The 25,380-nt window shown below is 45.9% G+C and overlaps 3 protein-coding genes across 8 annotated transcripts; 1 reads left to right on the top strand and 2 right to left on the bottom strand.

Annotated features, from left to right (window-relative positions):
- Positions 1–1,514: 1,514 nt before the first annotated feature.
- On the bottom strand, positions 1,515–17,694 carry LOC310712500 (phospholipase A2 inhibitor NAI-like). 6 transcript variants are annotated; one of them, XM_083515630.1, is made up of 6 exons: positions 17,582–17,694; positions 6,974–7,097; positions 5,725–5,841; positions 4,336–4,491; positions 3,054–3,191; positions 1,515–2,118 (listed from the first exon to the last, which is right to left on the bottom strand). In XM_083515630.1, the coding sequence occupies exons 2-6, from the start codon at positions 7,020–7,022 to the stop codon at positions 1,910–1,912; spliced, it is 669 nt and encodes a 222-aa protein (XP_083371756.1). In that variant the 5' UTR covers positions 7,023–7,097; positions 17,582–17,694; the 3' UTR covers positions 1,515–1,909. The 6 variants fall into 6 exon arrangements, with proteins under 6 accessions (XP_083371756.1, XP_083371754.1, XP_083371758.1 ...); XM_083515628.1 differs by lacking the exon at positions 17,582–17,694 and adding an exon at positions 11,313–11,393; XM_083515632.1 differs by lacking the exon at positions 17,582–17,694 and adding an exon at positions 10,327–10,421.
- On the top strand, positions 11,203–16,560 carry LOC310712435 (THO complex subunit 2-like; the record flags this gene model as incomplete). Its single annotated transcript, XM_083515472.1, has 1 exon — positions 11,203–16,560. One exon carries the CDS (start codon positions 11,203–11,205, stop codon positions 16,150–16,152), a length of 4,950 nt encoding a protein of 1,649 aa, XP_083371598.1. The 3' UTR covers positions 16,153–16,560.
- A 4,415-nt stretch (positions 17,695–22,109) lies between the features above and the next one.
- LOC310712463 (interferon-inducible GTPase 5-like) lies at positions 22,110–25,351 on the bottom strand. The gene is given in 3 exon segments (XM_083515551.1): positions 22,110–23,924; positions 25,098–25,191; positions 25,197–25,351. Coding segments are annotated over 3 exon segments (1,362 nt in total). The 5' UTR covers positions 25,311–25,351; the 3' UTR covers positions 22,110–22,770.
- Positions 25,352–25,380: the final 29 nt, after the last annotated feature.

The raw sequence follows: 25,380 nt of genomic DNA, 5'->3' as shown, positions 1-25,380 counted from the left end.
GGATTTGTTTAAAGTTTTACACACTAATGTGAGAGTGGTCCAGAAATAAACTGGTAACCAGTGCAGCTGTATAATAATAATAATAATAATAATAATAATAATAATAATAATAATAATAATTTATTATTATTTATACCCCGCCCATCTGGCTGGGTCCCCCCCACTCTGGGAAGCTTCCAACAAAACACTAAAATACAATAACCTATTAAACATTAAAAGCTTCCCTAAACAGGGCTGCCTTTCGATGTCTTCTAAAAGTTTGGTAGTTACTGTATTTTTCGCCCTATAGGACGCACTTTTTCCCCTCCAAAAATGAAGGGGAAATCTGTGTGTGTCCTATGGGGCGAATGCAGGCTTTCGCTGAAGCTTGGAGAGCGAGAGGGGTTGGTGCGCACCGACCCCTCTCACTCTCCAGGCTTCAGCAAGCCTGGGGAGCCCGCGGGAGTTTCCGCAGGGCTCCCTAGGCTGCGGATAGCAGCCTGCTGCCTGGCACGCGGGGCACCCTGAAGCAGAGCGCCTCGCTGTGGGGCAGATATCCGCAGCCTGCTGCTGGCGCGCAGTGTGCCCTGAAGCAGAGTGCCTTGCCGCCAGGCAGATATCCACAGGCTAGGGAGCCCCACAGGAGTTCCTGCGGGGCTCCCTAGGCTGCGGATAGCAGCCTGCTGCCGGCGCGCGGGACGCCCTGAAGCAGAGCACCTCGCCACCGCGCAGATATCCGCAGCCTAGGGAGCCCTGCGGGATAGCAGCCTGCTGCACGGAGCGCGGGAAACGCTGAAGCAGAGCGCCTCACGCTTTGGGCAGACATCGGGCAGCCCCACAAGCTTGGGGGACAGCGGGGAGGCGCAGCGCCACCATCCCGCTGTTCCCCGACCTGGTTTGGATTCCCTGACCTGGTTTTGGGGGGGAAATAAAGGGAATTTTTTTTTATTTCCCCCCCAAAAAACTAGGTGCGTCCTATGGGCCGGTGCGTCCTATGGGACGAAAAATACGGTATTTTTCTCTTTGACAACTGGTGGGAGGGCATTCCACAGGGCGGGCGCCACTACCGAGAAGGCCCTCTGCCTGCTTCCCTGTAACTTGGCTTCTTGCAGCGAGGGAACCGCCAGAAGGCCCTCAGTGCTGGACCTCAGTGTCCGGGCAGAATGATGGAGGTGGAGACGCTCCTTCACGTATACTGGACCAAGGCTGTTTAACATGTGAGGGGGTCATATAAATAAATAAATACACACACACAAACACACACTTCATTTGGATTTATTTCTAATAGTACTCACAGTATGCTGGCATTTTTATCAATATATGAATACTGGCAACTCAATTTATATATATAAATTGGTGTGGTTGTGGGTGGGTGTGGGTGGGTGGGTGTGTATCCAAAAAACACTGTGTTTAACCTTTGAGAGAACCAAACTGCATTCAGAGAAAGTGGTGAATGAACAAAAGAGAAGCATAAATGAATGCAGAGATGCTAATTTAGAGTCAGTTAAAAAACAAAAACAAAAATGAAGCATGCATTCATGTTTTATTTGCTTTATTCCTGGTTGCTATTTTCACTGAGGAAAACAAGGAAACTGGGCTCATCCACACTTGCCTGGAATGCATGGGACATAGTGGTTTTCTGCTTGCCCCACACTTTCTAGGCATGGGTCTGAGCGGTTTCACCTTTGCACTGCCGCTTTCCTCTGGAAAACCCACTCTTCGGTGCTAAATCAGCACAAACAGCAAACCACGAGAAAACCCAATTTCTTCTGATTCATTGCTGAATATTGGGTTTCCCTGGGAGGAAGCGGCAGGGCAAACAGATGTGTGGAGAGGCCCTCTATCTGGAAGGCTAAGCTTCGTTAAGAAAAAGTGTTAAGCAGAGCAGGGAATGAATGCAGAGATGGTGCAAGTTTCTCACAGGTGCCTTTTACCAGGGGATCTTCAGGAACAGGAGCCCAGAGAAGATTGGCAGGTAGAGCCCAGAGGATCGAGATCCCCTAGAAGGATCTGGGGTACACCTGGCATTTACGATGATAGTATCTTTTTCTTCCAAAATGGGAGGTATGCCTTTGTTCATTGCAGCACAGGTAGACTTGATAGTGCAGCCCTTCATAATTATGTCTCTGAATTCTCCATCTGGAAACAGAAGATGAGATGGGCTGATTATGTGGGAATGTTCAGGGTGGCAGGAGAGGATATATTGTTTATTAATATCCTTCCTAACTTGTGTCAGCAAGTTCCTTTATGTATGTAGCAGAGTTACATTCCCCCTTTTATATGCACAGCAGATAGCTGGTTGCAGGCTTGTGTGAGCCTCTCACTATTATACAATTCAATCGGTCTCAGATTGAATTGTACGTTCCTGGTAAATTCCCTTGAATCCCTCTTAAAAGTCTTATTCAAAGGCAATAAAAGAGGTTTACTCACATCAGTTCACAGTTGGATTCCTGAAGGCAGACTTAGTTACAAATATGTACATGTGAATCTACTCCATATAGGGGAATAATCCCAGTGCTTCTGCTAGCTGAGAGCTAGCAGAGCGGTCCTAGCTAGAAGCTGGTCAAACGAAGAAGGAAGTAAAAAAGAGGGAGGTGTGCTGCGTGACTCGTTCTTTTGTTACCTGGACAGGTTAGGTCATGCCCACCTCTAGTCACATGCAAAAGGAAGGATGCTCCAGCCAGGAGGAACAGGAAGTTTCGACTGGCTGGACCAAACATTCCCTCACATGTCTTCTCTAGCGTTACAAGGAATGTTGTTCTTGACTGCCTCTCATGGATCATATCCCACAGATTAGAAAGGAATTGTAATTGCCGGTAAAGCCCCTCCAAACTAGCCTGTGGTTCTTTGGATTTGACTCGGGATCTTTGCCATGCAAAGTAAATGTTCATGCACTGAGCCATGATCCTTTCTCCAAGTGTGGGGTGATCACCTCCCTTTTCTGGTAGAAACATCCCCTTATATTTTCTGAAATGCAGCAACACCCATTTCTTCCATGCGCCGCATCAATCCCAAACCAGTGCAGCTACAAAATGCACGGGGGTTTGGGGCTGAAAAGGAGCACTGCATCTTACCGGCTTTTGAGCGTGAGAGCACGTCAAAGCAGAACCTCTCCGGTCCAGTACAGTTCACCATATCTGCATTGCATGTGCCAGACCAAGAGTAGCAGGAAGGACACTGCTTTCCATTGGCTTTCGGATTTATTCGTTGCGCTGAAAGCAGGGACGGGGTGGGGTAGTGGAGAAGATTCTCAGTCCGAAGGATTGGAGAAGAAAGCAACAGAGATGTTACAGCAGAAACAACCAATTTGAACACACACCCCACCCCAGGACTCAAGTCACTGAGAATAAATCCTACTCAGGTTTATGATGGTCATCAATTTATGAATCCAGCAACAAGTGCAATGAAATTATTAATTATTAACAAACAACAACAACAACAACAATAATATTTAAATTTCTATACCACATTTCCCACGAGCACAAGGTGGCGCGGTTCACCCACTCTTCATTTAAGCCTCACAACAACCCTTTAAAGTAGGCTAGGCTGGGAGATGGTGACTGGCCTAAGAGCACCCAGTGAGCTTCATGGCTGAACCTTGGTCTCCAAGATCATAGACTCATAGAGTTGGAAGGGACCGCGAGGATCATCCAGTCCAACCCCCTGCAAAGCAGGAATCTTTTGCCCAATGTGGGGCTTGAACCCATAACCCTGTGATGGCCTGGGACTCAGGCTCAGACTCGGAACCAGGGGAGTCTCAGTCCACACCGGATCCTTTGCCTCAGGTGGCAGCTGAACCTAGTCTGGGGCCCGATTCTGAAGAGACCCAGTCCTCACAGGTTCCCCTGCAACAAGCACCAGCTGGGCCGAGTGAGGGGCCTGAACCTGCCCTGGCTCCAGATGCGGGGATTACCTCATTGCCTCCAGCTGGGCAATCACTTACAGCTGCTCCACTACCAGTTGGGTCAGGAGAGGCTGAGGTGGCCTCTGGGTCTAGTAACCCACTGACATCTCCCAAGCTGCAGAGCCTGAGGTCTGAGAGAAGGAGAGACTTGAGTACTCGCAGGAGGAGTGCTTGCCTTCGGGCGAGACAGGGAGGTGAGTCACCGGGGGATCAAGACCTGGCCCAGCACTCTAACCACTGCGCCACACTGTCTCTCAATGCGATGCGACCTTCGGAATGCAGCGTTGCCAAAAGCTATGGCAATCTGTCCTGGATGCTTTAGCTGAGATTCCTGCGTTGCAGGGGGTTGGACTAGATGACCCTCAGGTCCCTTTCAACTCTAAGATTCTATGATTCTATGAAAAGGAATTAGTGGTGGTAGGACAGGGGGAAGAGAAAATATATGCACTTACAGAGTGGAGGGACTATCAATGCACAGTCCTTGCCAGTGCAACAGCTCAGACTGGTCCTTATGCTTTTCCCTTTCCCTATAGTCATGTGCTTTGGGGGATAACTGCACTTGTAAGAGGGTGCGCAGCCTTTCACTACAGTCTGAAGCACCTTGCCATCTGCAGAAGAAGGGAAGAGAAAGAGGTTCATTCAGTCACAATGAAATGAAAGCATCCACCTTATTTCACACAATATTAAGAGTGGTTGATGTGAATAGGGGTAAGGAACAAGTGGCCTAGGGACGCGGGTGGCGCTGTGGGTTAAACCACAGAGCCTAGGACTTGCCGATCAGAAGGTCGGTGGTTCGAATCCCCATGACAGGGTGAACTCTCATTGCTCAGTCCCTGCTCCTGCCAACCTAGCAGTTCGGAAGCACGTCAAATTGCAAGTAGATAAATAGGTACTGCTCCGGCGGGAAGGTAAACGCCGTTTTCGTGTGCTGCTCTGGTTCGCCAGAAGCGGCTTAGTCATGCTGGCCACATGACCTGGAAGCTGTACGCCGGCTCCCTCGGCCAATAAAGCGAGGTGAGCGCCGCAACCCCAGAGTCGGCCACGACTGGACCTAATGGTCAGGGGTCCCTTTACCTTTACCTTACAAATGGCCTTCTCTCCTCTGCTTTTAAAAACTGAGGTTTTTCTCTTCTCCCTCCTCTCCCCCTTGTGAATAAATTATATTTTTCTCTTCTTTGCAAGCCTAACCTCCCCACCCGGCCCCCTGGAAGCCGCAAGGCTTCTCTATCTGTTGGCAGAGCTACAGGCCTTGGGACAAAGCAGAGGAATGGGAACTCTTGTGATTCAAGACAGCTTGATAAGGTGGGCAGTAGAGAATGCAACATTTATATGGGATAGTAGAATCAGCTAAAGAATGCAGACCCTCCAAGTGTCCCTATTTCCCAGGGACAGTCCCGGATTTACAGAAGCCGTCCCGGTTTCTGATCTGATCCCGGAATGTCCCGGATTTCCTTAGGACGTCCCTGTTTTCATCTGAGAAAAGGAGGGTATGAGAACGCAACTTTGATGAAAAGTTCCCCGCTGCCGTGGCATTGTTTAATGAAGATAGGAGCATGTTGCTGTAACCAATGAAAATGTACACGTGTGCAGATGATCCCTCAAGTAACTTATGCATATTCATAACATGTATTGTTCATGTGAAACTTTGTAGATAAAAATGAGCTTCTTGCATTTGCTTGGTGTGCAGAATCTTGAGGTGTTAACTCTCTGTGCCTCTTTCTGGCTTAAACTTGAAATAAACCTTTTTTTATCGTTCCACCCTGACAGTGTTTTCCTCTCTTTGTGTGTGTGGTCCTTTCCTGGTTTGGTGGGTTTAATTGTGTGTGTCCCTTTACACTTACCTATAATACTTTCAAGAAACACAACAATGCAAGTATCTTGGCCCTCAACACAGGTCTTCTTCCTGCCCATGCAGCTGGTGCCAACATCAGTACAAGTTTCACACTCCAAAGAATTACCTGGAAGAAGGAAGAAAAGTGATCCTTTTGTAGGGGTATAAAATAGCGCGAACCCTCTTGACTCCTTTAAGCATTGCATGGTTGCTTGCCATCCCAATCTCCAAACATTGTGAGATTCCAGGGGTTCCTGGCGCTTCCCCAAGGTTCGTGTTTCCTTTGGGATGAGGGACAGTGGAGACTGTGGTGCCTTTATGGTGCAACCTTGGTTGTCAAATGGCTTGGCTCCCAAACAAATCGGCTCCCGAACAAATTGACTCCCGAACTCCGCAAACCTGGAAGTGTTCCAGTTTGCGAACATTTTTGGGAACCCGAACATTCAACGCGGCTTCTGCAGCTTCAAATTGCGTGCAGGAAGCTCCTGCTGCCCATCAGAAGCCACGCCTTGGTTTTCGAACAGTTCCAGGAGTCTAACGGACTCCAAGAACAGATTAAGTTCGAGAACCAAGGTACCACTGTATATGGTTTATTTACACATATATACAACGAGAGCCTGCAGTGGAGGGGTTCACAGCATTAGCGCCCCAAAAGAGTCTAGCTGCAGCCTTAGATTCAAGCAGAGTCTTGCTGGCTTCCCAGCCTTCAGATTTGCTTCCAGCCACTAGCTCACATAACTCAACTCTCAAATCTGGCCTTTGTCTTTCTAACTACCAGTGAGTTGAGGGAGAGGGAGCCACCAATTTTTTTATCTGGCACAGAGCCACTTCTTTTGTTACCTTAATGACCCATACTTAGAGGGCCTCACCAGAAAGCTAGCTCAATGATTCCAAGAATGGAATCTGTGCTGGAGCCAGGAATTAGAAGGGGGATCAGCAGGCCAGACCACTGAAGCCAGACCTTTGGCCTCCCTAGCTCAGTATTGTTTACACTGACTGACAGCAGCCCTCTCGGGATGAGTTCCCTCCCAGCTCTACTTGGGGATGCCAGGGACTGACTCTGAGACATTCTGCATGCAAAGCAGGTGTTCTGCCACCAAGTCGTGACCCTTCTTTCAAGTTTTTTTCGAAACACAGACTCTAAAGAGCCTCTACTCAGGAGATTTTTAATTCTTTCCTTCCAACTCTGTGACAACAAACACCCAGCATATTATCCGTCTTGCATGCCCATCTCCAACTTGCTCCCAGCTACTTCTTACCCTTGGTCAGAAGTACGAAGAAGAGGAAATATCTCAGGAGAGTCTGCATCCTGGTGGGACTACCACAGGGGACAAGCAATGGAGAAACTCTCTATGGTGAAACAAATTTTCCGGCACCAAGAGCCTGCAAGAGTATGCAGAGGGAAATGTCTGCGTGTCAAATGGCAACTTCCCACAGTGTGCATGTAAACATTTGACAAGGTGTAAACGGTGACTTGCTCATAATCTTCAGAAGCAGAGGGATGATACAATTCTCCTCACTTGGCAGAATGTTTACCACGTGGGTTTGTTTGTTTGTTTGTGTGTGTGTAAGATGTGGAAACTCCTAACCCTTATCCCATTCAATAACTTGGACCTCAAACATCTGAATGAACACTTGCCTTCCTATAATCCAGCCTGAGGAATAAGATCAGCGAAATATCCACTTTCTTACACGTTTGGAGGACAACAACTCAGTTGAGGGTCTTCTCAGTGATGGCTCCATGAATGTCAGACTCCCTTCCCACATGCTATAACCTATCCACAGATGTTTTTGTGTAGTGTGAGTAATAAATACGAATAATGCAATGATAATGATGTATATATTATATTATATTATATTATATTATATTATATTATATTATATTATTAATAAATTAGAACATTTGACAGATGATGACAGCAGAGATGTTCCATGGGGAAGAAATATCTTTTTATATTTCCATATGAAATTCCTGGGATGGAAGATCATCACAGCCTGCAGAACATGAGCAGCAACAGCTATAGAATCAAGAGCTGGCTTTTCTAAATGATTTAAGGGTCATTTTCAATGTGACCCATATCAAGTGTACATTCAGAAGTCCAGTTCAACCCCATTAATATATGAGTTGCTGTTGGGTTTTTTAAAAAATATATATGAAAATTTGCAATTAAATGTGTATTTTATCTCAATATTTGCAATTCTGAACCTAGCATATCAGGAAATATGCATTTTGGTGCATTTTTTGAGCCAAAAACTATCACAAAACTCATAAGAAATGCAAAATCTGAAGTATACATTCTGACTGAGGTATTAATGAGAGAGGTGTGAATTAAGTTTGTTTGCTTTTAAAAAAAGCAAAGTTCTCCATCACTAGTTCTTAAAAAACAAAACAGGGATGTTTCCATACCCTCCAACATTTCTCCAATGAAAATATGGACGTCCCATTCCATGATGATAATTTTAATATTTATATCTCACACATATTACTGGGTTACCCCAGCCACTCAGAGCAGCTTCCAACATATATAAAAGCATAATAAAACATTAAACCTTTAAAAGCCTTCCCTATACAGGTTTGCCATCAGACAGTAAGGAGGCAGGGCGTGTTGGATAACTCCATAACCTCCAACATTTCACCAGTGAAAATAAAGGTAAAGGGACCCCTGACTATTAGGTCCAGTTGTGACCGACTCTGGGATTCCGGCGCTCATCTCACTTTATTGGCCAAGGGAGCCGGCATACAGATTCCGGGTCATGTGGCCAGCATGACTAAGCCGCTTCTGACAAACCAGAGCAGCACAAGGAAACACCGTTTACCTTCCCGCCGGAGCGGTTCCTATTTATCTACTTGCACTTTGACGTGCTTTCGAACTGCTAGGTTGGCAGGAGCAGGGACCAAGCAATGGGAGCTGACCCCGTCGCAGGGATTCGAACCGCCAACCTTCTGATCGGCAAGTCCTAGGCTCTGTGGTTTAGCCCACAGCGCCACCCGGGACATCCTAAAGAAAAGTGGGGCATTCCAGGATCAAAACAGAAACTGGGGCAGCTTCTCTAAATCCGGGACGTCCCTGGAAAATAGGGACACTTGGAGGGTATGGACAATTCAAGACAGTCCTTGGACTACCCTCATAGTAAATGTACATTATGCTCTGTGTTTTCAAGCACATCTAGGTCGGGCTGGTTGTTGTTTTAATTGCAGACAGAAATGCAAGCTTAGGGGGGAAATACAGAAATGTGCAAGGTGAGATAGACTGGAGATAGGAATTTATCTATCTTTGCCCCAAGAATAGGAATGAGTTAAAGCAGTCTCCTACAGCAAGGTAGGCGGACTTCTGGCCCATGGGTCTAATGAAGTCTCCCCATTAGACTTTGCGAGGCTCATTTTAAAACATCTGCACTGTTTGCCAGTCTGTTTCTGGGCCCATTTCAAGGTGCTCATGCGCTTAAAGTCCTAATCAGCTCAGGCCCCAAATACCTGAAAGGCTTCCTCCTTCCCTCTTGACGCCCTTGGCAAGGGGGAACAAGCCTTACTGCTTGTCCCACCACCCTCAAAAGCACAGTGGCCGCAGCGGCCACACGGGAGAGGGCCTTCTTTTCACAAACCGCTTTGAGATCTTTTACAGCCGAGCAGTATATGCCTTTATGAAATTAATAAGAAGAACAAACGAATGAATTCTCTGTGGCAGGCAGCCCCTGAGGCCACACTGATGCCCCGCATTTAGAGATCTAGAATACCAGTTTAAACAGTTATGGCTTCTTCCCCCAAAGGATTCTGGGAGATGGGCCTGAACTTCATAGGCACTGTCCTGACCAGGGCCGGCCCAAGGCATTTTGGTGCCTGAGGCGAACTACAAAACTGCCACCCTCCGCCCTGCAAAGAAGGAGGAGCTAGTCAAGGTCAGAAACAAGAGGGGAGCAAGATCTGTTCAGGATCTCCTGAACAGGGTTCATCCTGCCACCCAAGGTTGATGCCACACGTTGCCTCATGGGTGGGCCGGCCCTGGTACAGGCCCATAAAAGGCATCCTTGAAGAACTAACAACCGGGACCCTAAACGGCCTCGGTCCAGTATACCTGAAGGAACGTCTCCACCCACATCGTTCTGCCCGGACACTGAGGTCCAGCGCCGAGGGCCTTCTGGCGGTTCCCTCACTGTGAGAAGCCAAGTTACAGGGAACCAGGCAGAGGGCCTTATCGGTAGTGGCGCCCGCCCTGTGGAACACCCTTCCACCAGATGTCAAAGAGAAGAACAACTACCAGACTTTTAGAAGACATCTGAAGGCAGCCCTGTTTAGGGAAGCTTTTAATGTTTAACAGACCACTGTATTTTAATACTTTGTTGGAAGCCGCCCAGAGTTGTTGTTGTTGTTGTTGTTGTTGTTGTTGTTGTTATTATTATTATTATTATTATATGAATAATATGAGTTGTTGTTGTTGTTGTTGTTATTATTATTATTATTATTATTATTAGAAAAACATTTCAAACTAAGTTGGTGCCAAAACAAATGCAGTGGAGATGCCTGCCTGGTGCCAACCACACTAAAACAGCAATGCACACAAGTGCAAAAACATTAAGAGAAATCAGCTGCAACCTTCCAACAGCTTGACCTCACCCACAAAGGTGCTCTCCATCGCCTCCTGAGACAGACAGAGGCCAACAATACAATACTGGCATCAGATATTGATGTGTCATTGAAATAAACAGTGTAGCATTTTCTTTGCAGGACAGAAAAACTGGGCACAGTTTCAAGATAGTCTGTTTAAAAAATGATACCAGCTTCTGCAAGGTTTGGAACTGCCAGCATCAATGCCTTTTTAACAAACCACAACCTTGTTGGGCTTGCCTGGCTGTTGGTCCTCAGGGCACGGAAGTGAGACTCTGGAAACCTCGCCCGTAATGCTGGCTTAATCACTCTGGAAACTGCATCACACCAAGCATCAGACCATTGCTCCATCGAGCTCAGTACTGTCAGCACTGACCGGCAGCGGCCCTCCAGCTTTGCAGAAAGCAAGGCATTCCCAGGATGCTGGGGATTAAATCTGGTACGGTTTGCGTGCAATGCGTGTGCTTCGCCGCTAAGCTGCAGCCTTTCCCCCCTTTTGCAGATGGTTGGAAGAAGCAGAAATACGGGAGAGGAAGAAGAAGCCAGAATCACGAAAGCAGCAGCAGCTGCAGGACTGCTTTCAGCAAGGAGGGAGGCTAAAGCCAGCTGCAGGTGCGCGCGCGTGTTTTGGGGGGCTTCTAAGTGGGGACCCCGCAAACTTTGGCACGCACTCTTTCTCCCTTTCAGTATGTCCCCCTCCCCTCCCCCGCTACAAACTCAAGGAGGGTGGCTGGCTGTTGCCACAGCTTAAAGGGATTGGAAGGTGTTTTGAGCTCGCCTTCAGTTCCCTGCAAAGCGGCTGGAGTCTTCCTCGAGAGTAGGCATCCGCTTTGGTGCCGTTCCTCCCGGGGGAGCCCCGCGCTGCCCCTGCTTCTAGTCCGCGCCATGTCGCAGAGGGAGCCCAGGTTCTCCCGCCTTCGAAAGCCGCCTCTCCCTCCTCCCCGTCCTCGTCCTCCTTCGCCGCCCACTTTCCCGTCATGCTCGTCCCCTCTGACCTCCGGCTTTCGGCGCCACGCCACGAAAATGGCGGCGGGAGCAGCGGCCTCGGCGGTGCCATCCAGGGCGGCGGCTGTTCCTGCCGAATGGATCAAGAACTGGGACAAATCGGGCAAGACCGAATTCTTGCAGCGTTGTCGTAATCTGTCTGAAAATGTCACTTTCAGAGGTATCCAGCAGGCTTTATATGAGCTTGCATCCCATGTTGTCAAGGGAAACCTAAAGCATGACCAAGCATCCAGTGTTTTGAAGGATGTAATAGAATTGCGGGAAGACATGCCCTCCATCCTGGCAGATGTCTTTTGCATTTTGGATATTGAAACTAGTTGCTTAGAAGAAAAAAGCAAGAGGGATCAGTTCATGCAGTTGGTGTCAGCATGTTTGTACTTGGTTTCAGATACTATACTAAAAGAACGTCTGGACCCAGAAACATTAGAATCATTAGGGCTGATCAAGCAGTCTCAGCAGTTTAATCAGAAATCTGTGAAAATCAAGACAAAACTTTTCTATAAGCAACAGAAATTCAATTTATTAAGAGAAGAGAATGAAGGTTATGCAAAACTGATTGCTGAACTGGGCCAAGATTTATCTGGCAATATCACTAGTGAGCTGATCTTAGAAAATATCAAATCTTTAATAGGGTGTTTCAACCTTGATCCCAATAGAGTGTTGGATATTATTTTAGACGTCTATGAATGCAGGCCAGAGTATGATGAATTCTTTGTACCTTTGATAGAATCTTACATGTACATGTGTGAACCTCAAACACTCTGCCATATCCTTGGATTCAAATTCAAGTGTTATCAGGAGCCAAATGGAGAGACACCTGTTTCTTTGTATAGAGTTGCTGCAGTACTTTTGCAAAGCAATCTGATAGATTTGGAAGACCTTTATGTACATCTCCTTCCAGCAGACAACACTATTATTGAAGAACATAAACGAGAAATTGGAGAAGCCAAACTAATTGTGAGGAAGCTTACAGTTGTTGTATTATCTTCTGAAAAGACTGAAGAGAAAGATAAGGAAAAGGAAGAGGAGAAAACAGAAAAACCACCTGATAACCAGAAACTGGGCTTATTAGAAGCAATGTTAAAAATTGGTGACTGGCAACATGCACAAAACATTATGGACCAGATGCCTCCATTTTATGCAACTTCACACAAACCTATTGCTGTTGCTCTTTGTCACCTTCTTCATGTGATGATTGAACCTCTCTACCGAAGAGTTGGAGTACCTAAAGGTGCCAAAGGGACACCAATTTTTCCTTTGCAAAACAAGAGAGCACCCAAGCAAGTAGAAAGCTTTGAAGATTTAAGCAAGGAAGTGATCAACATGCTTTGTTACCTTGGCCCCCATCTCTCTCATGACCCCATATTGTTTGCAAAAGTAGTGCGTCTTGGAAAAGCATTTATGAAAGAGCACCAAGCAGATGCAGGCAAGCAAAAGGATAAAGAGAAAATGGACTTATTATTCAGCTGTTTGCTGAGTATTACCGACCAGGTTTTGCTTCCTTCTCTTTCTTTGATGGATTGTAATGCATGCATCTCTGAGGAACTCTGGGGGATGTTTAAAACATTTCCATACCAGTATCGGTATCGCCTCTATGGACAGTGGAAGAATGAAACATACAATAGTCACCCACTACTGGTGAGAGTTAAAGCTCAGACAATTGACCGAGCCAAACACATTATGAAGCGTTTAACCAAGGATAACGTAAAGCCATCTGGAAGACAAATAGGAAAACTGAGCCACAGCAACCCAACCATTTTATTTGATTATATTTTGTCTCAGATACAGAAGTATGATAATTTAATCACCCCAGTTGTCGACTCATTGAAATACCTCACTTCATTGAACTATGATGTCTTGGCATATTGCATAATTGAAGCACTGGCTAATCCTGAGAAGGAGAGGATGAAACACGATGACACCACAATCTCCAGTTGGCTTCAAAGTTTAGCTAGCTTCTCTGGTGCTGTTTTTCGAAAATACCCTATAGAACTAGCTGGTCTACTTCAGTATGTGGCAAACCAGCTAAAGGCTGGGAAAAGCTTTGACCTGCTTATTTTGAAAGAGGTGGTACAAAAAATGGCTGGAATAGAAATCACTGAAGAGATGACAATGGACCAGCTGGAGGCCATGACTGGGGGAGAGCAGCTGAAAGCAGAGGGTGGATATTTTGGGCAGATCAGAAACACTAAGAAATCTTCCCAGAGATTAAAAGATGCACTTTTGGACCACGATCTTGCCCTTCCACTGTGCCTTCTCATGGCTCAACAGAGAAATGGAGTGATATTTCAAGAAGGAGGCGAGAAACATTTGAAGCTGGTGGGAAAGCTCTATGATCAGTGCCATGATACTCTGGTACAATTCGGTGGATTTTTGGCATCCAATTTAAGCACAGATGATTATATTAAGCGAGTGCCTTCTATTGATGTTCTCTGTAATGAGTTCCACACCCCTCACGATGCTGCATTTTTCCTTTCACGACCTATGTATGCACATCACATTTCATCAAAATATGATGAATTGAAAAAGGCTGAGAAAGGGAACAAACAGCAGCAGAAAGTTCACAAATACATTACAGCGTGTGAGCTTGTGATGGCCCCTGTTCATGACTCGGTGATCTCCTTGCACATCCCAAAGGTCTGGGATGATATCAGTCCACAGTTCTATGCTACGTTCTGGTCACTGACAATGTATGACCTTGCTGTGCCACATAGCAGCTACGAACGGGAAGTCAACAAACTCAAAGTCCAGATGAAAGCTATTGATGACAACCCGGAAATGCCTCTGAACAAAAAGAAAAAAGAAAAAGAGCGCTGTACAGTTCTTCAGGACAAGCTTCTTGAAGAGGAAAAGAAACAGTTAGAGCACGTGCAAAGAGTGCTGCAGAGACTGAAGCTGGAAAAGGATAATTGGCTTCTTGCAAAGTCCACCAAAAATGAGACTATAACAAAATTTCTGCAGCTGTGTATATTTCCTCGGTGTATCTTTTCTGCCATTGATGCTGTTTACTGCGCTCGCTTTGTGGAACTGGTGCATCAACAGAAAACACCAAACTTTTCAACACTTCTTTGTTATGACAGAGTATTCTCTGATATAATCTATACTGTAGCCAGCTGTACTGAAAATGAAGCTAGTCGATATGGCAGGTTTCTCTGCTGCATGCTTGCTACTGTAACTCGGTGGCATAGTGATAGAGCCATATATGAAAAGGTGTGTGGCAACTATCCCGGCTTCCTCACCATATTACGGGCAACTGGTTTTGATGGTGGGAACAAAGCTGACCAGTTAGATTATGAAAATTTTCGGCATGTGGTACACAAGTGGCATTATAAGTTAACCAAGGCATCTGTACACTGCCTGGAAACCGGTGAATATGCACACATCAGAAATATCCTGATAGTGCTGATCAAAATCCTGCCATGGTACCCCAAAGTTTTGAACTTGGGCCAGGCTTTGGAGAGAAGAGTCCATAAGATCTGCCAAGAGGAGAAAGAGAAGAGACCTGACCTATATGCATTAGCGATGGGCTATTCTGGACAGTTGAAAAATAGAAAGCATTGCATGATCCCTGAAAATGATTTCCACCACAAAGACCCACCCACCAAGAATGCAGTACCTACAATGGTGCAAAATGGGCCCGGAGGAGCTGGGCTTACTTCTTCACTCGCAGTAAATGCAGCTAAACTGGAAGAAAGCACAGCTGAGGAGACTGAGAAATTATTAAAGGAGAAATCTCAGGGTGCTGTTAAAGTGATTAATAAAGCTGCCAGTGCAACACCAAAGCTGACCACAAGCAATGGTAGCAATGCTTTCAACAGCAAAGTTATAAAAGAAAAAGAAGAGAAAGAGAAATGCGGGAAGGAAAAAGAGAAGGAGAAAAAAGAGAAAACTCCAGCTGCCACTCCTGAGGCCAAAACACTTGGGAAGGATGGGAAAGATAAACCAAAGGAAGAAAGGGTGAACAAAGAAGACAAAGCAAGAGATAGCAAGGAAAAGACACCTAAGTCTGATAAAGAGAAGGAAAAGAACAAGAGAGAAGAGAAGTCGTCAAAGGATGAAAAATCCAAGATCATTGTGACCAATGCTGAGTCAAAGTCAGCTGCAGAAAAGGAGAAAGAGAAGGAGCCGTCCAGAGAGAGAGAAGTAACCAAGGATGTGAAATCCAAGGAAAACACTAGAGGAGGAAGAGAGAAGGCTCCAGTAGTTGGGTCCTTGAAGTCACCTATTCCCCGATCAGAGGCATCGGAGTGTGAAAGGGAACAAAAACGTCGTAAAGTTGATACCCATTCTATTCCATCACATTCCTCAACGGTAAAGGACAACCTCAGCGAACTCAAGGACTCTTCAGCAAAGCACTTCATTAACCACTCAACTCCAACACTGTCCATGAGTAAAGAGAGAGAAGTGGACAAGAAAGATTTGGACAAGTCGAGGGAAAGCTCCAGAGAGAGAGAGAAGAAAGATGAAAAGGAAAGGAAAGATCGAAAAAGGGATCATTCAAATAGTGATCGGGAAGTGCCTCAGGATTCAACCAAACGTCGCAAAGAGGAAAATGGAACAACTGGTTCTTCCAAGCATAGTAAGAGTGAAAGTTCCGCTGATTCTCCTCACTCCAGTGAGAAGGAAAAGGACAAAAGCAAATCAAAATCTTCAGGCAAAGAGAAAGGAGACTCAGTAAAAGTTGAAAAGATGGAGAAAAGCTCTGGTAGCAAAAAGGAGCCCAGACATGATAAGGAGAAAACAGAGAAAAAAGAGAAACGGGACAGTACTGGAGGAAAAGAAGAAAAGAAACACTTATCAGAGTTGCTGCCAAGTATTCTCTTAAAATGAGAAGATACTGAGGTGTGACCATATATGTATTTCCCGGAATATACATTGCACAGAAGATTGTGAATGAAGAGGACCCATCTGCAGCTCCTTAAATTATTCAGTTCTCTGCTTTATTTCCCTCTCATTGCTGAATATTTGATTGTTGAGTTGTACATTACTGCATTTTTGTTGTTTAGCTTCTTAAACATTTATTTTCAGTACCTGGCTGAAAGTGTTACACATTCCATATTTTAGCACATTGTGCTGCAAATTGTTGCTATCGTGCAAATGAACTTTATACGTGGACAGAGTTCCACATTAAGTTACCCAAATACTGCCTGATTTCAGCAATCCTTTTCAGATGGAATTGAAACATTTGCTGTGTTTGAAAACACAACAAATAAACAGTTGTTGAACCTTTGGAATTTACCTCATTTAAAATACAGTTTTTATTTATTGTTTCTAATATCAGTAACTAAAACGGAGTGGGAGCATTGTTTTTGTGCCGTGCATAAGAATGACTTGTATATTATGTGCACAGCATATCACCAGTTAAAATAGAATCAAGAGCTGGCTTTTCTAACTGATTTAAGGGTCATTTTCAATGGGACCCATATCAAGTATGCATTAAGAAGTCCATTTTCAACCCCATTAATATATGAGTTGCTCTTGGAGTTTTTTTTTAAAGAAAATTTGCAATTAAATGTGTATTTTATCTCATTATTTGCAATTCTGAACCTATCATATCAGGAAATATGCATTTTGGTGAATTTTTCGAGTTGCAAACTATCACAAAACTCATAAGAACTGCAAAAATTGAAGTATGCATTCTGACTGAGGTATTAGTGAGAGAGGTGTGAATTAAGTTTGTTTGCTTTTAAAAAAAGCAAAGTTCTCCATCGCTAGTTCTTAAAAAAACAAAACAGGGACGTTTCCATACCCTCCAACATTTCATCAGTAAAAATAGGGACATCCTAAAGAAAAGTGGGACATTCCAGGATCAAAACAGAAACTGGGGCAGCTTCTCTAAATCTGGGACGTCCCTGGAAAATAGGGACACTTAGAGGGCCTGGACAATTCAAGACAGTCCTTGGACTACCCTCATAGTAAATGTACATTATGCTCTGTGTTTTCAAGCACGTCTAGGTCGGGCTGGTTGTTGTTTTAATTGCAGACAGAAATGCAAGCTTAGGGGGGAAATACAGAAATGTGCAAGATGAGATGGACTGGAGATAGGAATTTATCTATCTTTGCCCCAAGAATAGGAATGAGTTAAAGCAGTCTCCTACAGCAAGGTAGGGGGACTTCTGGCCCATGGGTCTAATGAAGTCTCCCCATTAGACTTTGCGAGGCTCATTTTAAAACATCTGCACTGTTTGCCAGTCTGTTTCTGGGCCCATTTCAAGGTGCTCATGCGCTTAAAGTCCTAATCAGCTCAGGCCCCAAATACCTGAAAGGCTTCCTCCTTCTCTATTGATGCCCTTGGCAAGGGGGAACAAGCCCTACTGCTTGTCCCACCACCCTCAAAAGCACAGTGGCAGCAGCGGCCACACGGGAGAGGGCCTTCTTTTTACAAACCGCTTTGAGATCTTTTACAACCGAGCAGTATAAGCCTTTATGAAATTAATAAGAAGAACGAATGAATGAATTCTGGGTGGCAGGCAGCCCCTGAGGCCACGCCGACGCCCCACATTTAGAGATCTAGAATACCAGTTTAAACTGTTATGGCTTCTTTCCCCAAAGGATTCTGGGAGATGGGCCTGAACTTCATAGGCCCTGTCGTGACCAGGGCCGGCCCAAGGCATTTTGGCGCCTGAGGCGAACTACAAAAATGCCGCCCTGCGGAGAAGAAGGAGCTAGTGAAGATCAAGAACAAGAGGGGAGCCACACGTTGCCTCATGGGTGGGCCGCCCTGGTACAGGCCCATAAAAGGCATCCTTGAAGCTCCACCAACCAGGGCCTATATGGAGGGATGCCCTGGGATTTTCGGATGAAGGGTGGCATACAAATTTAATAATAATGCTAAAAAGACACGGAGGTGCAAGAAGTGCATGAGCGGAAGAGGTTCTTTTCACATTCAGGTGACAGTACCAATATTATCACAACAGGCCCCATCATGAGCCATGACCATGTGTGTTACCTAATTTGCACTATGTGCCCTATCCATCCATCTTTCATTTACAGTGGTGCCTCGCAAGATGAAAATAATCCGTTGCGCGAGTCTCTTCGTCTAGCGGTTTTTTCGTCTTGCGAAGCAACCCGATTAGCGGCTTAGAAAAGGGGGGGGGAGCGGGGGGGAAATCGGAACACTCGCAAGACGTTTTCGTCTTGCGAAGCAAGCCCATAGGGAAATTTGTCTTGCGAAGCAGCTCAAAAACGGAAAACCCTTTCGTATAGCGGGTTTTCCGTCTTGCGAGGCATTCGTCTTGCGGGGCACCACTGTATAGACCACCTTTTTTCTCCAAGGAGCTCAAGGTGGCAGATGTGGTTCTCCCCCTCCTCATTTCATCCTCACAACAACCCAGCGAGGGACGTTAGCCTGAGAGGCAGTGGTTGGCCTAAAGCCATCCAAGTGAGCTTTGTGGCCAAGTAGGGGATTTGAACCCTGGTCTCCCACGACCTAGTCCCACATGCTAACCACTACACTGCCTTCATGGTACTGCTTTAAACTGTCATGGCTTCCCCCAAAGAATACTGGGGGTTCTTGTAGCGCTGAGAGTTGTTAGGAGACCACTATTCTGGTCTGGTGGAACGCTCTGCCTCATGAGACCAGGGCCCTGCAGGATCTGATTTCTTTCCGCAGGGCCTGTATGACAAGAGTTGTTCTGCCTGGCCTTTGGCTTGGAATCAACTTGATCCCCTCCCCCTTTTTCCTTTCTCCTGTAATGGAACTCCTATTTGGGGACTTCCCTGGCTTTTTTCTGGCCCACATAGGACCAGTCTGGATAGTTGGCCTTGGTGAAGATTTGACGTTTTCATCCACAAACAGTTTTTGCTTTCCGTTTCTACTGAAATGAGGCCGCATTTTAATATTGTACTTTAATCTTGTTTTTAAGTTGTATTTTAATCAATTGTTTTATACCTGGTGTTAGCCGCCCTGAGCCTGGTCTTGGCTGGGGAGGGCGGGGTATAAATAAAATTTATTATTATTATTTTTTATTATTCTGCTTTTACAGTTAGAGTTCTCAGAATGGATTAACAGCCAATCTGTCTTCCTAGAGAGCTGTGAGAATTGTAGCTCTGTGAGGGGGATCAGGGTCTCCTAGCTCTTGGCACCCTTAACAAACTGCGTTATTTGGGGGGAGCCATGACTGATTAAAACAGTATTATGCTGCTTTAAATGTAAAGTGCCAAGTGGGCCTCTTACATCTCCAAGTGTGGGAATAATATTAATGCTAATGCTAATACTAATACTAATAATAGGAACCGCTATGAGAGGGGACACAAGAAGCTGAGATTTCATTGCTGCAAGTGCATTTTTCTGCCTGCTGGGAACTGCTTGTCTAGGCAGCTGGCAAGGATGCAGGAATCACAGAATTGGTGGAGTTGGAAGGGACCCTGAGGATCATCTAGCCTAACCCCCTGTAATGCAGAAACATGCAGCTGTCCCGTACGGGGGTCAAACCTGTGACTTTGGCATTATCATCACCACGCTCTAACCAACAGAGCTACTTAACTTGTGCAACCCAACTGGTGGGCTGCACTGACTGCGCATTGTGCGTCTAAAGGTAAAGGGACCCCTAACTATTAGGTCCAGTCGTGGCCGACTCTGGGGTTGCAGCGTTCATCTCGCTTTATTGGCCGAGGGAGCTGGGGTACAGCTTCCGGGTCATGTGGCCAGCATGACTAAGCCGCTTCTGATGAACCAGAGCAGCGCACGGAAACGTCATTTACCTTCCCGCCGTAGCAGTACCTATTTATCTACTTGCACTTTGACATGCTTTCAAACTGCTAGGTTGGCAGGAGCAGGGACCGAGCAACGGGAGCTCGCTCCGTCGTGGGGATTCGAACCGCCGACCTTCTGATCAGCAAGTCCTAGGCTCTGTGGTTTAACCCACAGCACCACCTGCGTCACAAGCTATGCAGAGTTTAATTATTTGTGGTATTTCTACTCCACCCTTTAGCAAAAAAAAGGAGGGAGCTCTTAAAAGCAGTTTACAAAAATCAATACGGCAGCAGGACCTCAGGCTTGCAATCTGGAAGGAGAGGACAGCTCAAGGTATTAAAGTTACAGCTGAGGTTGGTGCTGGTTCTGGCCGTCTTGCCTTGCTAAAATGCCCTCCCCATACTCAATCAGATCCAGAGCAGCACATGTGGCAATTTCCTGGTGAGGAGGGGAGGGCAGCCCCAGATACACAGTTCTTATATAAGTGTTTCAAAACCTCAAGTTCATTGGAGACATTAGATTAACATTTGGCAAAGGCCTTTAAAACGAATGCAGCTGACAGCTGCTGCTTCTTTCTAGGCTGGTCTCAGTGATCAGGTAATACTTGTCAGAAAATTGTGTGTGTGTGTGTGTGTGTGTGTGTGTGTGTGTGTGTGTGTTAATAGAGTTACACCATCACCATCTTATTAAAAAAAAAAGTGCTATAAAGTTGTTATAATGCCTTTGAAAAATTGCAGCTTTCTCTTTACCCTGGCACCCCAGGAATCACTTGGAAAACTAAATTTGATTAGCATCTATTTATTTCCACTTTACTGCTTGGACCAAATTCACCCTAAATATGAAGCATAAACAAATCAGCTGTTGCCCCCACCTGCTAGATGAAACATTAAGCTCTTGTGCATTAAAAGTGGAAAGATCTAACTGATTTGGGCAAATTTGGGGGATTGAAACATTATGTGGGAAACAGATTAAGGAACTGAAATTGAACATGAATACCATTATTAAAGATATGGACCGGCATTAAATATATGAAATACTGCATTAAAGATATGAAACTGGAAATGATGCAAAAATGGCATCTTGCCCAACATTTACAACATAGCTCACCATTGTCCTGGCTTGGCTGCAGAGACAGGGGTCATTACTGGTACATCTAGTGAATATTCCCCAAGGGGACACTATTTTGAGACCAGGTGATGGTGATATAGATAAAATGACCCATCAGCATATCACCAGCACTCCAGAGCTAGCCTTACTGAATCTGTATATGAATAACAACAAAGCGTGTTCTCCTTCATGGAGAGCACGTGTTGTGGTGGGGTCTAGCAGGACACCCTCTTCTTTCGCTGCGTGTACCGGATCACCCGCCCACCCTCCCTGATTTAGGGCTTTTGCGTTTGACCTTGCTATGCCTGTCATGGGGCCGTCTGCTTTTGGGGCAGAGGCCTGGTAGGATTTTTGTCCATTTGGCTGATTGGCTGGTGCCGTTTGGTTTTTGCCTACTGCGTAGCAAATTGTCACAACTTGTAAGGTTGCAGTTAGGCATTGGTTAAAAAATGGGTTGGTGGAGGGGTAAAGAATTGGCTGTGCCTGCCCCTCCAATGCTACTGCTGCAAGGGAATTCCGTTAAAGGAATCCAGGGGCTCGCCATGCTTTCCTCCGAATCCCTGGCGTGGGGCTTGGGCTGCGCAAGTCCCTGGGAGCATGCGGGGAGAGTTCTGGCGCCCAGCTCCATTTTCTCCCCAAATGGTTTCCCTTACTGGCTTTTGCAGGGTTGCGGAAGTCAGTTCTGTCCCTGACCAATGCCTAAGCAACCACTCACATTTTGTATTTTAATAAAGTTGTGGCCAAAATTATACCAAAAACCTTAAACAAAAATTCTGTGTGAATTGTGATTTCTTTGGGGGGTGGCTTGGGGACCTTGACACGCAAAGACCTGGTGGATAAACCCTTAACTGGATTTTTGTTGGCAGCAGCAAGTATGGTTATCTCCAAGACAGCAAGGGAACCTGTATTATCCTGATACGAGTGCGTGTGGTAAACAGCCCCCACAGAGAAATTAACACAAAACCCAGAGCAGCACAAGGACAAATTTGCTGGAGAATGGTAAAACTTTATTACAATTACAAAGACACCAAAAAATGAAAGACCAGCCCCAAACATTTGCACTGGTTTATAGATAGGATAACAGACAAATATTTGCATCTTTCTTCTTGTAATTTGCTAGCCTTGTAAGGGAACGACTAGTATCACATAGGGGAGTTTCCTGGAACAAAGTGATAAGAGTTGATTACTTGTTAAATAATTTGTTAAAGCTGTACTGGATGGGACATCAAGTTCCGAGGTGTTGGAAAACAACAATAACGAATATTGAAAAAAGGGGAGACGGAAGACGAAATGGTTAAATCAACAATGATCCAATGGACTACAGACCTGTGACATAATACAGAAATGTGTGTGGGGGGAAAGCTGTGGAAAGTAGATATGAAATTTACTGCTTGTTACACCTTAAAAGGTAATTATATGAAAACAGAACGGAAGGAATTAGATTATAATATCATGATAATGATTTAATTGATAGAAGATAGGATGCAGCAGAAGGGGAGAAAAAACAACTCCATGAAAAATGGGGTGGCAAGTGGACAAAAACAAGAGAAGAGACAAAACTGTATTTTGATTGTATGTGCTAAAAACGTTGAAACTCAATAAAACATAATGAGGGGAGAATGTTGAAAAAAGAAAACCCTCCATGCCTACACGTTTCTCCTCCCAACTGCCTTGCTAAGAACCCTTTCAGCATCTTCCTCCAAATCATCCACAAATTTTTCCAGCATTCTCAGCGTCGACATAAAAGCTATTCTTCCTGCTGCTGGGGAGCCAAGGAGCAGCAATAGAGGTGAGAACAGAATATGAAAAAACCCGACCTCCGCATTGGTCAGTAACTCGCCTACACGCGAAGGCAATGCTGAAGATGGAGGGGACTTCTTCATCTGGGCTCTAAGTTCCTCCTCAGGTTGCTGAACCAGCCTAGCAAGTTTGGCAAGAGACTCATCATCCACACCAAACTCCTGATAGTAGTTTAACATGGAAGGCAAGAGGATTGAGGTGTCACAAGCAAAAGGGATGCCTGGCGTTGGGGTTGCGGTGACGCCACACGACACCGCGGCGACCTCCCATGCGTGTTTCTTCAGAACCACTTTCTTCTTCTGTAGGATACGCGTGGAGATGCTTGGAAGGGCCAAAATAAAAGCCCGTTGTTTGTGGACAGGGAGGTCCTTCTCTAGCGTTTCCTCCAAACGGTGGAAATCGTACTTATTGAGGTCATATCTGGAAAGGAGGAAAAACCCCTGAGAGGTGAATTTTGCTTCTCTGAGGCTCTGCATACAGTCGTCACGGATTTTCCTCAGGACACCTTCCTCATCATAGAAGGGGGCCTGTTGTCTCCTGGCACTTTCCAAATCCAAGTCGACCTTGGTGCGCACAAAGTAAAACTTTTTTCCCAGCTGCTTAATTGCTTTTGCCAGGAGAATATCATTCTGGCCTAAACGGCGGCTGCTGACAATAATGAAGAAGTCATAGCGGTCAAAGTTTACCTGCTGGAGGTACGTATCAGCTGCGAATTGATTTGTGCCAATTCCTGGGAGATCCCATATTGTTACACTGGGAAGCTTAGGGTGCTGGTAAGGGACTACCTCCATAGTGGTCTCACGTACTCCAGTTTGTGCAGCACCTACTTCATGATCGCCAAGACCTCGAAGGGCATTGACCAGGGCAGATTTCCCAGCACCCGTTACTCCCGAAATGGCGATATCAAGCTTGATCTTATCTGGTGTTTCCAGCAAAATGCTAAGGACATCTGCCATTCTTCTGTTTTCTAGACACTCAGCCATGGTTGTGGAGGTCTCAGCTGAAAGAACATAAGGGAGAGGCATTTCATTTTCATAGAATCACAGGTGCCAAAACAGTGCCGTGGAGATGCCTGCCTGGTGCCAACCACACTAAAACAGCAATGCACACAAGTGCAAAAACATTAAGAGAAATCAGCTGCAACCTTCCAACAGCTTGACCTCACCCACAAAGGTGCTCTCCATCACCTCCCGAGACAGACAGAGGCCAACAATACAATACTGGCATCAGATATTGATATGTCATTGAAATAAACAGTGTAGCATTTTCTCTGCAGGACGGAAAAACTGGGCAGTTTCAAGATACAGTGGTACCTCGGGTTACATACGCTTCAGGTTACATACGCTTCAGGTTACAGACTCCGCTAACCCAGAAATAGTGCTTCAGGTTAAGAACTTTGCTTCAGGATGAGAACAGAAATCGTGCTCCGGCGGTGCGGCAGCAGCAGGAGACCCCATTAACTAAAGTGGTGCTTCAGGTTAAGAACAGTTTCAGGTTAAGTACAGACCTCCGGAATGAATTAAGCACTTAACCCGAGGTACCACTGTAGTCTGTTTAAAAAGATACCAGTTTGTGCAAGGTGTGGAACTGCCAGCATCAACGCCTTTTTAACAGCCCACAACCTTTGGTCCTCAGGGCACGGAAGTGAGACTCTGGAAACCTCGCCAGTAATGCTGGCCTAATCACTCTGGAAACTGCATCACACCAAGCATCAGACCACTGCTCCATCGAGCTCAGTACTGTCAGCACTGACCGGCAGCGGCCCTCCAGCTTTGCAGAAAGGAAGGCATTCCCAGGATGCTGGGGATTAAATCTGATACAGTTTGCGTGCAATGCGTGTGCTTCGCCGCTAAGCTGCAGCCTTTCCCCCCTTTTGCAGATGGTTGGAAGAAGCAGAAATACGGGAGAGGAAGAAGAAGCCAGAATCACGAAAGCAGCAGCAGCAGCCGGACTGCTTTTAGCAAGGAGGGAGGCTAAAGCCAGCCGCAGGTGCGCGCGCGTGTTTTGGGGGGCTTCTAAGTGGGGACCCCGCAGACTTTGGCACACACTCTTTCTCCCAGCACCCACAGGTCTCTTGCACTATCCCCCCCCCCCCCGCCACGCTACAAGCTCAAGGAGGGTGGCTGGCTGTTGCCAACAGGTTAAAAGAGCTTGGAAGGGGTTTTGAGCTCACCTTCAGTTCCCTGCAAAGCGGCTGGAGTCTTACTCGAGAGTAGGCCTCCGCTTTGGTGCCGTAGCAGCAACGCACAAAACAACCCTGACGCCTGCTGCAATTCTCCGGGACCCCTTGGAAGTAAAAGTGAAACAAACCTTCAGTCTGCCCACACCCAAACTCAAGTCTCTGTGTCTGGTGCCACCTTGTGGCCCTAATTTTTACGTACACCATGGGAAGGTTTAAAGGTTACCCATCAAGTATTAACTGACATGGTGAGAATTTTAGTATAGCTCATTTTTTC

This window comes from Podarcis liolepis (genome assembly GCF_965112155.1).
Source record: "Podarcis liolepis genome assembly, chromosome: 7".
Lineage (NCBI taxonomy): Eukaryota > Metazoa > Chordata > Lepidosauria > Squamata > Lacertidae > Podarcis > Podarcis liolepis.
This window is presented reverse-complemented; position numbering and strand designations above follow the sequence as displayed.

What these genes read in the sequence shown, in the direction of transcription:
- LOC310712500 (XM_083515630.1), bottom strand. Translation starts at nt 7,022, where the DNA reads ATGCAGACTCTCCTGAGATATTTCCTCTTCTTCGTACTTCTGACCAAG. An exon ending in CTTCGTACTTCTGACCAAGG is followed by an intron (nt 5,842 to 6,973) that starts GTAAGAAGTAGC and finishes TCCTTCTTCCAG; the next exon opens with GTAATTCTTTGGAGTGTGAA. An exon ending in GTTTCTTGAAAGTATTATAG is followed by an intron (nt 4,492 to 5,724) that starts GTAAGTGTAAAG and finishes CTTCTTCTGCAG; the next exon opens with ATGGCAAGGTGCTTCAGACT.